Source organism: Camellia sinensis, chromosome 14 (assembly GCF_055761805.1).
Source record: "Camellia sinensis isolate YWXY chromosome 14, ASM5576180v1, whole genome shotgun sequence".
In the NCBI taxonomy this organism is placed as follows: Eukaryota; Viridiplantae; Streptophyta; class Magnoliopsida; order Ericales; family Theaceae; genus Camellia; species Camellia sinensis.
Genome location: NC_138974.1, coordinates 22,483,544 through 22,498,432, shown reverse-complemented (window position 1 = coordinate 22,498,432; position 14,889 = coordinate 22,483,544). Strand labels below are relative to the sequence as shown.

Below are 14,889 nucleotides of genomic sequence, written 5' to 3'. Positions count from 1 at the left end.
CATTTTGTGATGAAGTATTAGCGATGAAATGTTTAGTTCTACAAAATCAAACATTTTGTGACAATATAAAATTCATTGCTAATTGCCATTTTCAGTGACACTTTTGAAAACTCGTCGCTAAAGGTCATTATTAACTTTTATGGACAGGGCTTTAGCGACGTTTCTGATGACGAATTTAATTTTGTCACAAAAAGCATTTAGAGGCCAAAATAATAGTTTTATGGACCAAAATAATTAGTCGTTACAAGTCTCATATGTTGTAGTGGCCCTGCTTCAAAGCCTCCTCGCACAGCTTTTGCCTTCCCAGCAACCTTGCTAACAAAACGGGTCACCCTGTAGAGTATGGGACAGAGCTTGCTGGGATGTGTGCGAATAGGAAGGGAGCCAAAGCAATCTTCTTTTTTGTGTTATGTATTAGATTTGATTGTTTAGGCTCGAAAATTGTACTACAATGAATACCATATGCATGACTAATTGATATCTTAACAAGCTAAATCTATTAGAGCAGTTTCAACCCTTTATCTTTCTTTTTCATCAAATTTGCTCAACAAATTAGTTTAAAATTTTGATTTGATATACTCACTCCAATAGTGAGAATCAAAAAACCTAAATGTTTCTTCAACCAATTTTGGTGAAAAAATCTCATCTCAAATCCTTCATCTTTTAACAATTTCATCAAACTTAAGTGAAGTTAGAAATTTGGTAAAAGATTTCATGCCTATCTCTAATTTGTTGAAATCTTTGATGAAAACTTGATTTGATATAAGTTCAAAAAAATATTTTATGAATGATGAAGATGCTGTAAATACCTGTATCAGAACATAACCACAATAGCTATTATCATCACCTTCATTTCTTTCACTATTGCTTTACTTTATTGCATTTATGTGAGAATACATTTCAATTTGTAATACAACATGCAAGATACAACAATGTTTTGTTTAGGGTTTGGATGATGATCTGGTAGTTAATGAGGGCATCATTTTCACAATTTGTTCCTCATCAACCCCCATTTTCTTAGCAGCAATCCCTGCCTCGAAGAAGCGTTTCACTGCGTCCTCCATGTACTGCTTCCCTTCCTTCACGGTCATTTCCTTCCCAATATTCCCAGGAAAACTCGTGAGAATATCGTCTCCTTTCAGCACTGCTGCAAGCTGTAGTAGCTCCTGCTGGAATTCACTCAGCTTGGCATCTTCGTTGGCCTCGCCTTCCCTGATCCGAACCGGAGTTGGTAGTTGCACTGTTGGAAATAGCAAAGCAACACAACATATTAGTAGTAATTACTAATTATTTCAGTCTGAGAAAGGAAATAAGTGTATATGTATGACTTACAATGAAGAGCAGATACAAATAAATTATACAACTACAATACAAGATGGATAGTGACACGGTAAAATTTTAAAAATGAATAAATAGCAATGGAACACAACACAATACTGGTAATTAGATCAGTCTGTCAAACGAAATATGTTAATTGGTATTATATCAACCACTAGGTTTTCTGCTATCCCAAGAAACCAAACCAAAAAAGTAATTAAACAAATTGAAACTCTAAACTAAGTAATCAACTAAGAGTTTAAGTTTGCTAAATTTAGGTGGCAAATATGAATGAATAAATCTTTATTTTCCAGATATGCAAAAATTTTGATGGTTTATGCGTTCGAGTTCTAGACAATACTCATCATTATTTTCAGATGCTACTGTGTTCTGCTTCTCCCAACACAATGGTTGCAATCTTACTATACTTTGTTGGGGGGAGAATCTTTGGATTATGCTCACAAATACATCACCTGTTTGAAGATTATGTAGGATTAAAAAAAACACGAGAGGGATGGGATTGTCTTCAGTCTTAAAAAAAGATTGGACCATCCATTTGATCTTGTGGCCGACTCACTTCAACAATCCAATCAGTTAATCTTAAGCTCCCTATAAGTAGACCATAGGGTTGATCCAATAATAGTTGTAGAAATGATGATTTTTTAAATCATACATGTTTTTCAATTTTTGAAAGAAAAAATGATCAAATCATATGGATACGATTATTAGATCAATCTAATTTTTTTTTCCATGAATAATATACACACAGAGATCTAGAAGTTGAGCAAATCAAAAATCAAAGTAGGACCCAACAGTGGAGCAACATGGGGTGGATTGGACAGTTGAATCTATTAGTGGAAAAGAAGGATAGGAGGTGTAACAAGGGCGTTTAGCAACAATTTTATTTTATTTTTATTTTATTTTTTGAGATTTTCTTGGTGGGCTTTAGGCGACAAGCTAAGTGGCCTAGAAATTTTAAGGGAATTGTATGACCTGTGCCCGTGGACTAGGTATTAAACAATGTTATCAAGAGATGAATGTTGCATTGTAGTGATAATATCAAACAATAACATATTGTCAACTTTACAAACGAACTTTATGACAACCGAACCGGCCATATCAATTGTATATTGGATATGAATTTTTGTATCGCGAACCAACCAATGTACATGTGATTTTCATTTTACTGGTATATCAAGATATATCAGTATCAGGAAGCCAAAAACCAATGTGTATCGACCCATAGTTAAAACCCGGTCAAGGACTTGCAACCAAGAATTTAATTTATTTAGTTTTACCAGCTCATACATGTTTAGAATTAAATTCTTCTACTGGACAAGATTAAAACGATGAGATTTATTATCGGTGACTAACCAGGGCAGTCAGTTCTGGGTTCAGTCCGTGTTTGGACGATGCTTTCAAAGGTGCCAGCCCAAGCATCCCTCTTAGTCAGGAAGGAAGTCAAGTTGAAGATGTTCTTCACTGTTGCTGTGATGGATGAATGCTCATACTCTGATGTCGGAAATGGCTTTCCGTTGGGTCCATGGACAACTGCATTACCATCATAATCATGTTAAGTTTTCAAATAAATTACAGTTCTACATATTTAACTCATAACATAATTAAAACTAACATATATAATAGAAATTGTTTAGTTTTAGAGGTCTACATGCAATTCGAATTCTTCTTATTCTATTGAAACTTTTTTCTTTTCATTCTGTTATTTCTTATTTTTATATTTACCACCTCGTAGTTCTATTTTGGTAGGCTCTGTTACTTAGGGAACTTTAGCTTTTGTCTAGTTAAAATTTGTATGAATGGACATAAGTGAATTTTGCATACCGCCGGACGGGAGAATATTCACTAATTTTGTCTTTTTACAAAGATACACCTTGGTAGTAAGGTCACCATTCCTTTTTAGCTAGACATATTGAAGTTGCTATTCGATTTTATTTTGTGTTGTAATAGAAATTAGAAACATAAGAACATAGAAGTATAATAATCTTGGTAAATTTTTAGAGGAAAATGACATGACACTAGCATGTTTGAGGTATAATCTGAGGGGTTGGTTTCACAATTTTTAACAGTGAGAAATTTGTGTAGGGATAGGTGAAGAAAATAAAAAATGTAAGGGATTTGTGAGTGAAATTGAAAGTTATTTTTTCTTTAATTTTCACAAATTCTTTAATAAATTAAATAATTTTTTTTATTCATATATGATATTACGATAAAACTCTATGAATTAAAATCATTATAATAAAAATCAAATTAACACATTTAACACACAAACTTTCAAAAGTGGAAAAAAAAAAAACCTCAACAAATGCACAGGAAATATTGATCTCCTAGTGAGATACAAACATTCTAGCCAAACAGACTAAGGCCAAATTTGGCATGTTAGAAAAAAGATAAAAAGTCAAAAAATTACTCAAAAAGTTAATAAGTTATCACTATTCATCAAAAAAAATATTAAAAAAATTAATTTTACACGCAGCCATACAACTCATCAATCTGACCCGTTTAGATCTGTGCTGCATTTTTTAAGAAAAATTGCACAGTTGGGGTGTAATTTTAACACACTGTTGTTCGGCCCATGGGGGGCCATCACAGGTCCCATTTTGATAATCTGAACCGTTAATGTGTAGAACTCGTCGAGTACTATATGTCTGAAAAAAATCACACTAATTGGATATCGATAATTACATGATCAAATCAGTTTTGTATAAAAAAATGGATGGTGTTATAATTAACGGTTGAAAAAAAACAAATCTGATTAGATAGCTATCGATATCCGATCAACGTAATTTTTTACAGGCATATAGTACTCGACGAATTTTACATATTAAATGGTTTAGATTATCAAAACGGGACCTGTGATGGCCCCCATGAGCCGAACAACAACGTCCAGTGCAATGCCCAAAAAGTAGACAATTACTTCTTAGCATCTATTCCACCTGCGCAGATAGGACAGCTGTACAACTCACACTCCCAATCTTCTCCTACATTCTAATTTATACAATTTTTTATACATTTTTTCATAAAAAAAAATCAAAAAATTAACCCAAACAATCATATTTTTTTGGGCAAATTACATATACACCCCTCGAGGTTTGGCTAAATTACAGATACCCCCCTGAGGTTTCAGAAATTACATCCCGCCCCCTGAGGTTTGTATTTTCATAACAATTTGCCCCCTGAGGTTTATATTTCATAACAAATTACCCCCTAATTTCTTATGCAAATATAGCATTCAGGGGGGAATTCGTAATTTCTCAAACCTCAGGAGGGCATCTGTAATTTAGCCAAACCTCGAGGGGTGTATATGTAATTTGCCCTATATTTTTTCTTCAATTTTTTAGCCTAAAAAGTCAAAAAGTACATTTATTTAAGACACCCCATCCAACCCCTAACTTCGTGGTATATAAATTAAAAATTCAAACAGCCTAAATTAATTCAAATGTCACTTTAGTGGGAAAGACTACTAAAGTGATTTAAAAAAACTTTTCAAAAAGGAAAGACCACAACGGCATCCCAACCAGAAAGAGAGATAGATAGACGCTTTAAAGTTGCCATCAAAGGAGTCAATAATACATTACTTTAAGAAAGAAGGTATAAATGGTGGGTCTTCCTCATTTTCTTTCCATTTTCACACTTATGACATGTTTGTTTGGGTGGATATGAGCTTAGGATTGGACTAATAGTCTAATAAAATTATTAATCCGATATTTGGTTAAACAATTGAAATACGGACTAATTATTTTAAACTTGACTATTAGTTAAGATAGGATACATAATCCAACGGATTGGTAGTCATAGGACTATTAGTCATGGGAATGCTAATTCAGTCCGTTCAAACAAACATGGCCTTATTGTATGACTTACACTGCACTTTACATGAATCTAAGCTACAAAAATGTATTTCCTGTATAATTTTATATTTTTTAATTTTGTGCACTTAACATTTTGTAATAATTAAAATTTCTCTGTTCATATTTTTTTTCTTAGACACCAAGTTAGAGAATATACAATCGATGTATTAACCCACTTGTGTGTCAGTCGCAACCTAACACTAACACTTCTCAGCTCACACTCATTTCACTCATTTTGTTGGCCTCAACTCAACGGGAGGTGTTAAATTAGGACCAAATGTTGTCAATAGTTTGCTCTAGCTTGTAAATAATTGTCCATTGCTGATTTTTATCCATTTTATACTCCATAAATAATATACATTTGGGCCACACTCTTACACTCAAAACACAATTTAACTAGTCTATTTGAGCACCCATGTATTTATTAAATTAACAAATATCTAACATATTAAATTGGACTCCACTATTATTTATTTATAAATTGACGCAAATTAGTCTGAACACTCGATTATAAAAAAAAAATTAAAAAAAAAATTAATCCAGACATCCAGTTATAAAAACAAAATTATAAGCTTTAACACATGATTTAGCATATATTTTTTGACTAGTGCATTGCAACGGCTCTTAAGCCTTGTTTGGTAAGTGAATTTTTTAGCAAAAAAACAAAAAAGTCACTAAAAAAATAAAAAGTCAACAATTTATACCAAAAAGTCAAATATTTTATTTTCTCTCTACTTTTTGCACATTTTTTTCAGAAAAAACTAAAAAATCATCCTAAATACATTATATTTTAACTAAAAACTCAAAAAATTACTAAAAAAATCTATTTCCAAACGAGGCCTTAATTCAAATGTCACTCACTAGTGGAAAATACTACTGTTTACCAATAAGACGGTAGAATTAAAATTATGAAAATCCCAACCAGAGAGAAAGAAAGAAAGAGAGAGACAATTTAAAATTAAGGTTTATCATGAAAGGCACCAATAATACATTATTATTACTTTAAGAAAGAAGGTATAAAGGGTGGGTCTTCAATTTTGAATTAGAGCCGTGATTCCGATCTCCAGTACGGAGGCACCCTCAACACCCCTATCTCCACGTAGGGGGTTGACAATGGAGGAAAAGAAGAAGAAAAAAAAAACAGTTTTTGACTAATGGGAGGAGACCCCAGCACCCCCACTGGGGGTCCAACTCATTTTTGTTTGAATTAACCTTCATTTCAGAGACGACTCCTATCCAGTAGGGTATCCCAACTGGAGGGTGAGGTTACTGTTGGGCTTTCATGAACTTATCACGGAGTCCGTATTGATAATTTGAATCGTTCAATATGTAAGACTCATCAAGTATTTTATATTTGCAAAAAAAATAACGTTCATTAGATATTGATAGCCATTTAATCAGATTACATTTGTATAAATAATTTATTTTTAAAATTATAATTACAATTGACACAAATGTGATTTGATCAAATGACTATCGATATCTGATTAATGTGATTTTTTGTAAAAATGACACGTTCGACGAGCTCTCCACATTGTTTAAATTATTGGTATGGACTCTATAGTAGATTCATAGAGACCGAATAGCATCCTCCAATCCGATTTGGAGGGAAGAGAGGCATGTGACCTTTCATTTCCTACCCATTTTCACACTTTACAACGCACATAGCATGTTACCAACACATGATTAAACAACTGACACCAATGCTTCCAGAAAATTGGGCTCACAAGTCACACCAAGGTGGTCCTTATGATCCACAATTGTTGACATGAAAAACACAATGGTGCCACGCACTAATTACCATATCAATTAATTTATTAACACATGTTATAATAATACAATTTTAAAATTATAAACCTCTATTCATCATATAAACTATAAAAATTTAAAATTAATATTACATCATCTATTAGTATATTAATATATATACCAATTAATACGTATAGTTTTATTCTAAAAAACATATCTATCTATATTTCACACACCATGTATAACTGTACAGCCAATATCCAAAAATAAAATTAGATTTTTCTAATTTGAGTTTAAATAATATGTTTATGTTTAAATTTATTTATTTTAATCTGAACATATATATATATTGAAGTCCCAACTGACAAAGGCCTTGTTTGAAAATAAATTATTTTAGTAATTTTTTAATTTTTTACGAAAAGATATGTAATAAAAGTAAAAAGAGGGATGTAACAACTTATAATGACTTTTTGACTAAAATATTTAATCTCCAAACGAAGCCCAAGTGTTCCTTTGAAAATTGGTAAATTAATAGTTGCATTTTTTTAATTTTTTTTGTCTGTAGTTAATTTGCTCTTTAAAAAAAATAAAATAAAATAATTGGGCATTTTAAGTCTTTCTAAATTAAATCCTCTCAAAAAAAATTTTAAAAAAAATCAAAATTTGAAAAAAAAAATATATATATATATATCAAAAATAAAGTCATGAAAATATTTTTTTTGTCTTTTATCATTTTCTTTTATTATTATTACTATTATTGAGAATCTTATATAAAACATAAAGAAAATTGACACAAATAGCAAAATATTCCACTTTAAAAAACACAGCTGGCAAATTTCCAGTGAACCAAACCAGTGTCAAAAAACTCAACCAAACGTGTCACTCCGAGCCTTCACCGCAAAAAAGGGCACCGCCACCACGCTAGTAGGCAAAAAGTCCAAAAGTACAAACATGTTCACATTACTTTACTATGAGGTGTAATTTTTATATTTGCATTTTTAATAAAATTGATGCACAACAATACAATCCGTTCAACAATTATTTTATAGGCATCACTAATAAAAAAATTTAAAAAAAGAGTGACAAAGTTTATAAGTTACGTATTTTATAATAATTATCAAGTTTTCGGGATGTGAATTGGTTTTTAAATTATTTTAGCATGACGTTAAAAAAAATTTCATTTGAGATAGGTTTTTTTTAACTTTTGTGAAAGAAAAAATAAAATAATTATGATTTGGATGTGATGTCTTATTGGAATAAAAAGTCTATTTTATTTTTTTGTGACTATTTTAGCTCAAACCCTAAATATCAAATGAAGCCTAAATGGATAAACTACCATCACTTCCTTTTTAAGTTTTAAAATTTAAAATATATATATATATATATATATATATAATTTATTTTATAATTTTCACATAAATAAGGGCAAATTACATATACACCCCTCGAGGTTTGGCTAAATTACAGATGCCCCCCTGAGGTTTGAGAAATTACGAATTCCCTCCTGAATGCTATATTTGCATAAGAAATTAGGGGGTAATTTGTTATGAAATATAAACCTCAGGGGGCAAATTGTTATGAAAATACAAACCTCAGGGGGCGGGATGTAATTTCCGAAACCTCAGGGGGTATCTGTAATTTAGCCAAACCTCGAGGGGTGTATATGTAATTTGCCCAATATATTAATATTCTTTCAATAAAATGATTCTGATCAAAATTAATGAGATTATATCTTTTTTTCATTTATGCTATTAATAAATTATTGATAAAAATAATTTAATTATTATATGAATTAAAATTAAAAAAATAATAATATAATTATGTTAAAAATATAAAATTAATTGTATTTTTTTTAAATGATCAAATGTATTTTACTCAAAAATTTATGTGATGGTCTTTGAGCAAATACTAGGGGTGTTCGCGGATCGGTTTTGTGCGGTTTGCGTTTCGGTTTTGACCCGCCCTCATCCATGCGGTTTGGGAAAAAGTCAACCCGCAACCGCCCGCAGTGCGGTTTGCGGTTTGTGCGGATAGGGTTTGCAAATGTGCGGGCGGTTTGCGGTTTACACTTTTTTCTTTAAAAATTAATTTTCAAGTTTTTTTTCCCAGCGAATTTAGGCATCAGATTCATTTTATATATTTGTGATAACAATTTTTTGATGAGTTTACAAATAAAAATTGAATATCAATGCATTAAATAAAAGTACCCAAAACAAAGAGACCCTACACTAATATTTTTGCCATGAAAAAAATGTATATCAATGCATTAAAGGTTGTACTCAATTAGAATTGTCAGTTCAGTAATCAATAATCAAACTATAAGTTCTATCGACCATTAGAAGGAAAATTTTATTAGGAAAAAGTGGATGAATCATCAATGAAAATCATATAAGAAACCAAGTTTAGGACTTGATAATTCTACGGCATTAAGAAAGTTGAGAAATACTTAAAAATAAGGATCCTAGTGTCATAGAGAATATAATGGTGTTCCTGGAAAAGTTACAAAGTTGGTATATAAAAAAATAAATAAATAAATAATAATAATAATAATAATAATAATAATAATAATAATAATTAAAGTGCGGGCGGTTTTTGCGGGTTGCGGGTTTAAACCATGACTCGCCCGCAATTCGCAAATTTGTCATATTTCAAACCGCATCCGCTCGCATTATGTTTGCGAAACCGCCCATTTATATGCGGGTTGGGCGGGTTGGGCGGTTTGAGCGGTTCGGATAAACCGTTGCCCACTCCTAGCAAATACACATAGTGTTCTATCTGGGACCTAGTGTTTTTTTTTGTTAGCATTTTAGGAAACAATTTTGGGAAAATTTTTATTATGTACACTCTTGCTATAGGTATCCTTATGTTATGTCATTTTTTTTTTCTCCTTTAATTATGATCTTATTTTATTTATGGCTCATGAAATATTTGATTATGACTCATTTGTTATTTGATTATAATTTTTTTCAATTATAACTCAAAAAATATAAAGTTATATTATTTTTTTTTAATTATAAAATACATATAATCTTTTCCATAACTTTGTCAAGTGATGAGTGATTATTAAGATTTTAAGGGATATGTTTGATAAATTTGAAAAGTGTCAAGTGCGGAGCAATCTTCTAGCATGACCAAATAATCACTCATTTTGACCTATTTTAGAGAAGGACTTTTTTTTTTTTTTTTTTGGAAGACCCCACAATTCTTATATTGATTCACACTATTAATGATATGTGGAGCCACTTATGTATGTGTGGAGTCCATATCATAAATGGTGTTGTTCACTATGAGGGTTGTGGAGTTTTTTAAAAAAGACTCTCTATCATTGATCTTTAGAGAATAAGAAAAAAAATTATTCAGCTTGTTTCATTATAATTTTCAAAAAAAAAATATTTTTTTATTTTTCATATTTTAATGTTTTCAATATTTTTTTAAATATTTTAAGTATTTTTTTTAATTTTTAAACACACTTAACATAAATTCACATAAAAAATATAATATTTGTGAAAAATGTCTTTAAAAAATATAGTAAATACCAAAAAAATATAAATAAAATAAAATAAAATTTCAGTATATTTTTTATATTTTTGTGTATTTATTTTTCTAATTTTCAAAATATGCATGCGATTAAAATGAACAGAGTGCAGTGTGGACTTACCAGTTCCTTTCTCAATCCAAGGCGAGACCATGATGGTTGGTACCCTGACACCCAACCTATCAAAATTAAACAAAAACGGCTCAGGTCCCACAATATCATCCGGACTAGGGACCCCACGAGTCGGCGTAACCACATGATCAAAGTACCCACCATGCTCATCATACGTGATGATAAGCAGTGTTTGATTCCACTGCGGACTCGCCCTGAGAGTCTCATACACCTCCTTCACAAACAACTGCCCCTGATACACATCATGCGAAGGATGATCATCATTAGCCGGTTCCAGCTTAGTATCCGTGTACCGCTGCTCCACCACAACATAATTCGGTAGCTTCCCGTTCTTCGCATCGCTCTTGAACGAGAGTCCATACGGATGAAACTTTCCTAGGTACTTGAGCTTTCTCAGATTCCGGTAAAACAGAGTCGCCGGAATATTCTGATAGTATATTCCGAACGACAATCCGGCGTCATCCAGGTTCTCGAATATCGTGCGTTGTGGATATCCTTTCGCTAGCATCGCCGGAATATTGCTGGTGGCTCCGGCGGAGGTGCCGGAGTGGACGTAGAGGCGGTTCGGCTGAGTGGACGACGGCACGGCGGCGAACCACCGGTCGAACACGGCGAATTCGGAGACTAGGGCTTGGTAGACGGCGACTTTTTCAGGGACGAAACCGTTCATGACGGCCTGGGTGATGTTTGGGTTCATTGAATAGGCTTGTTGGACGAAGCCGTTCATGGGGGCAGGGTAGAGGGAGGTGTCGTTGGATCCGAAAATTTGTTCGCGGATGGCTTGGAAGGAGTGGCCAGGGTCAGGGTCGACGTAGTGGGCTTGGTTGTGGAAGTAGACGAGAGGGGAATTGGGGACGGTGGTGGAAATGGGATTGGATTCGGAGCCGGTGACTCCATTGATGTTGGGGTTAAGCTTTTTCATCCAACCTAAAATGTGGTCGAAGGAACGGTTTTCCATGACGAGGACCACTACGGTTTTGATTGGACTAGTAGAAGAAGAAGAGACTGGGTGGTGGTAGTAGTGGAAGAGAATTAGGAGAGTGAAAATGGTGAGTTTGGCGGTGGTGGCCGCCATTGGAGCTCTGTATCAAATGGGAGAGGAGAGAGAGAGAGAGAGGGGTTGCCGGAGAGGTGTGTAGGAAGGAGCAGTCGGTGAAGGGGGGTTTATAATAGTGGAGTGGAGTTGTGTGGTGTGGACCAGTGGTGGGCCTTTCATGCGTTATGCGTTGCGTTGTCCTTTTGTCTTGTTGGGAGGTATATCTTTTTTCCCCTTTCAACCAAAATCTAAGCCACCGGCGTTCTTAGAATTCTTTATTGAAAAAAATTTAGCAAAGTTGGTATTTTTTTTTTTTTTTTTTTGCGCGCGCGCGTATGTGAGAGAGAGGGAGAGATAAAAGTGGAGAGAAATTATAAAAACAATTCTGAGAATTTATTTAAAATATGAATTATTTTTTTATAATTTTAAAAAATATATTTCGAAAATTTTAATTTCATGATAAATAATTTATTAAGTCAATTAATAATTTTTAATGATATTAAAAATAAATTTCAATTAATAATTCATATAGTATTATTATTAGATTGGAGAGCTATTAAAAATTTTACATTTTCAATTAATTTTGTCAAATAAAATATTTTGACAATAATTTTAATTTCCTAATTCACAGCAAGCAATTTATTTGTAACTTATCCAAGGAGGTTCTTGTTGAATCATTGAAATTATCATTTAAATTTCCTGGGATAATGAGATTGGGTTATGGATCGTCGGTCGCCCTTCCCTGTCGCCTTCCCCTGTCGCCCCCCAAAACGACGTCGTTTTGGGGGCAAATTTTCAAAAAAAAAAAAACGCAGAAGAGGGAGGAAGGAGAGGAAGAGGGAGGGAAGGAGGAGGGAGGAGGAGGAGGAGGAGGGGAAGGGCCGGACTGGAGGGGGCCATAAATACAGGGGAGGAGGAGGAGGTGGTGGAGACAGGTCGGAGACGGAGGCGACGGCGGTCGCAGGTGCTGCGACGAGGTGGAGCTGCTGCGACCTGCGACGGCGGCGAGGGACGAGGACGGCGAGCTTGCAGCCTCCTCCTCCTCCTCCCTCATCCCTCCTTCCTCCCTCTCCCTCTTCCTCTCCTTCCTCCCTCTACTCTGCGTTTTTTTTTTTTTTGAAAATTTACCCCCAAAACGACGTCGTTTTGGGGGCGACAGGGAAAGGCGACGGGTGATCGCAGGTGCTGCGACGAGGTGGAGCTGCTGCGACCTGCGACGGCGGCGAGGGACGAGGACGGCGAGCTTGCAGCCTCCTCCTCCTCCTCCCTCATCTCTCCTTCCTCCCTCTCCCTCTTCCTCTCCTTCCTCCCTCTACTCTGCGTTTTTTTTTTTTTTGAAAATTTACCCCCAAAACGACGTCGTTTTGGGGGCGACAGGGAAAGGCGACGGGTGATCCGGATTCAATGAGATTGATTGTGGTGGAGAAGTTGACTATGACTTTGTTCAGAAAATGATGATCATTTCAGATCTCGTTGAGGTTGTGACTTTTTTTGTGTTAAAACAAAATTGTTATTGCAATTGTTGAGTTGATTTTAACATTGGCATTGTCTTCCGGTCTTTTAAATAGAGTTGTTTGATTGCGGTTTGGATTGCTGAGACTTCGGAGTTCCATTGAGAGTGGTATTCGAATTTTGAGGACAAAATTTCCTAAGGTTGGGGAGGTTGTGATGCTCGGGTACATAACCCGTCTTGTTTCCTTTTAATCGTATTTATTTTACTCATGTTGGGATTGTCGGGAACTAATCTGAGGCCTTGTCGGCCGCTTAGGTACATCGCTCTTGAAACCTTTCTCAAATTTATATCTTCATTTATTTTGGTTCCGGGGTTGAGTTTCTTTATTTCGAAAGCGTAGTTGGAGTCGAGGAGTCATGGGCTTGTGAAGCGTACAAATCAAAAGAGAGAGCAAAACATCACGTACAGGGGCTTAGGCCACACGCGTAGAAGCGGGGCTGCACATGCGGAAAGTGAGGCCGCATGTGCTATAAGGGTGTTTCTTCGAAGGTTGGGGACTAAAATAATTGCACGAGCGGAAGGCACGTGCTGGAGGCATACCGCACGCGCGGGAGTGGACGTTGCACGTGCGGCGAAGTGGGATGTTCTGGGCAATCCTCTCTAAAATAACCGCACATTGGGAAGGTACACTCTGTACGTGTAGGAATAGTACCGCATGTGCAGGAAATACTGAGTCTGAATTTTTTTTTCTTCTCTTTGGATTAAGTGTATCTCACACTTTTTCTCTCCTCTCCCTCTCTAAAGTACATTTCTCTCCCTTATCTCTACATTTATTCTCACCAAACTCTATTCAATCCTTGATTTCTCTCAATCCATTAAGGAGTTGATCCAAGTGCCTTAAGCAAAGTTAGAGAGCTCACCAAGGACTATATTATGTGCAATGGAGATTGGATTTCTACATTGTTGATTTTGGAACTTTTCTCATATTTCCTCTTCAAATCTTGAGATAGGAAGTTTCTTTGAGTTATATATATATATATATATATATATATATATTAGCATGCCTTATTTAGTTTTGTTATGATTTTGAGTAAAGGATTGAGTTTTGGAGTGTTGGGTTTTGGAAAGATGTTGAAAAATGATTCTCTTATGATCTTGGTTCAAATTAAATTATTTTGGTGGGCCTATAAACCTCTTGGGTGTGCATGGAGGAGAAATATTTTGAAAATAAAGGAAAACCCCCTCTTTTTTATTAAACCCTAGATTTTGGGAGGAAAAAAATGGGCAAAATTGGATTTTGTGAGATACCCATGAAATTGTAGAAAATTTCTTTAAGAAAATGATGAAATTATCACATTTTATTATGTTGAGTGAGAAAATTTGGATAGCATGAAATTGTATATAATTGGGGCAAATGAAGATGAAAATTGATTTTGAATATGAATTGGTGTCATAGGATATGATTATTGATATTTAAATTGAGAACATAAAGAGATGTTGTTGATTTGTATTGCATTAAGGCTCAATGTTGAGAAAAAATATGGAAATTATATAATTGTATTTACATCCATTCATTTGCATAGCTTTGAATATTGATTATTATGACTTTGTTTTGGAAATTGATTTACTATTTTGAGAAAACAATTGATGATCTTAAAAAGGTTTTGGGGGTAAACATGGTGGTAAGTCCGAATATGGGTGTAGTTTGGCATTGTTTAAGTTGGTCTGAGTGTCCAGGGTGAAAGACCTCAACACACATGGAGTAGTTACCACATGTGTTGAGGTCTTTCACCCTGGA

At 34.3% G+C, this 14,889-nt stretch overlaps 1 protein-coding gene across 1 annotated transcript; it reads right to left on the bottom strand.

Annotated features, from left to right (window-relative positions):
- Positions 1 to 837: 837 nt before the first annotated feature.
- LOC114321196 (non-specific phospholipase C2) lies at positions 838 to 11,848 on the bottom strand. Its single transcript, XM_028268344.2, has 3 exons — positions 10,594 to 11,848; positions 2,692 to 2,868; positions 838 to 1,240 (listed from the first exon to the last, which is right to left on the bottom strand). Exons 1-3 carry the CDS (start codon positions 11,675 to 11,677, stop codon positions 942 to 944), a joined length of 1,560 nt encoding a protein of 519 aa, XP_028124145.2. The 5' UTR covers positions 11,678 to 11,848; the 3' UTR covers positions 838 to 941.
- Positions 11,849 to 14,889: the final 3,041 nt, after the last annotated feature.

Excerpts from the sequence above, each read along its gene's own strand:
- LOC114321196 (XM_028268344.2), bottom strand. The coding sequence starts at position 11,677 with ATGGCGGCCACCACCGCCAAACTCACCATTTTCACTCTCCTAATTCTC. Across the intron at positions 2,869-10,593 it reads TTGGATTGAGAAAGGAACTG|TTGTCCATGGACCCAACGGA; the intron begins GTAAGTCCACAC and ends ATGGTAATGCAG. Across the intron at positions 1,241-2,691 it reads ACCCAGAACTGACTGCCCTG|TGCAACTACCAACTCCGGTT; the intron begins GTTAGTCACCGA and ends TATTTCCAACAG.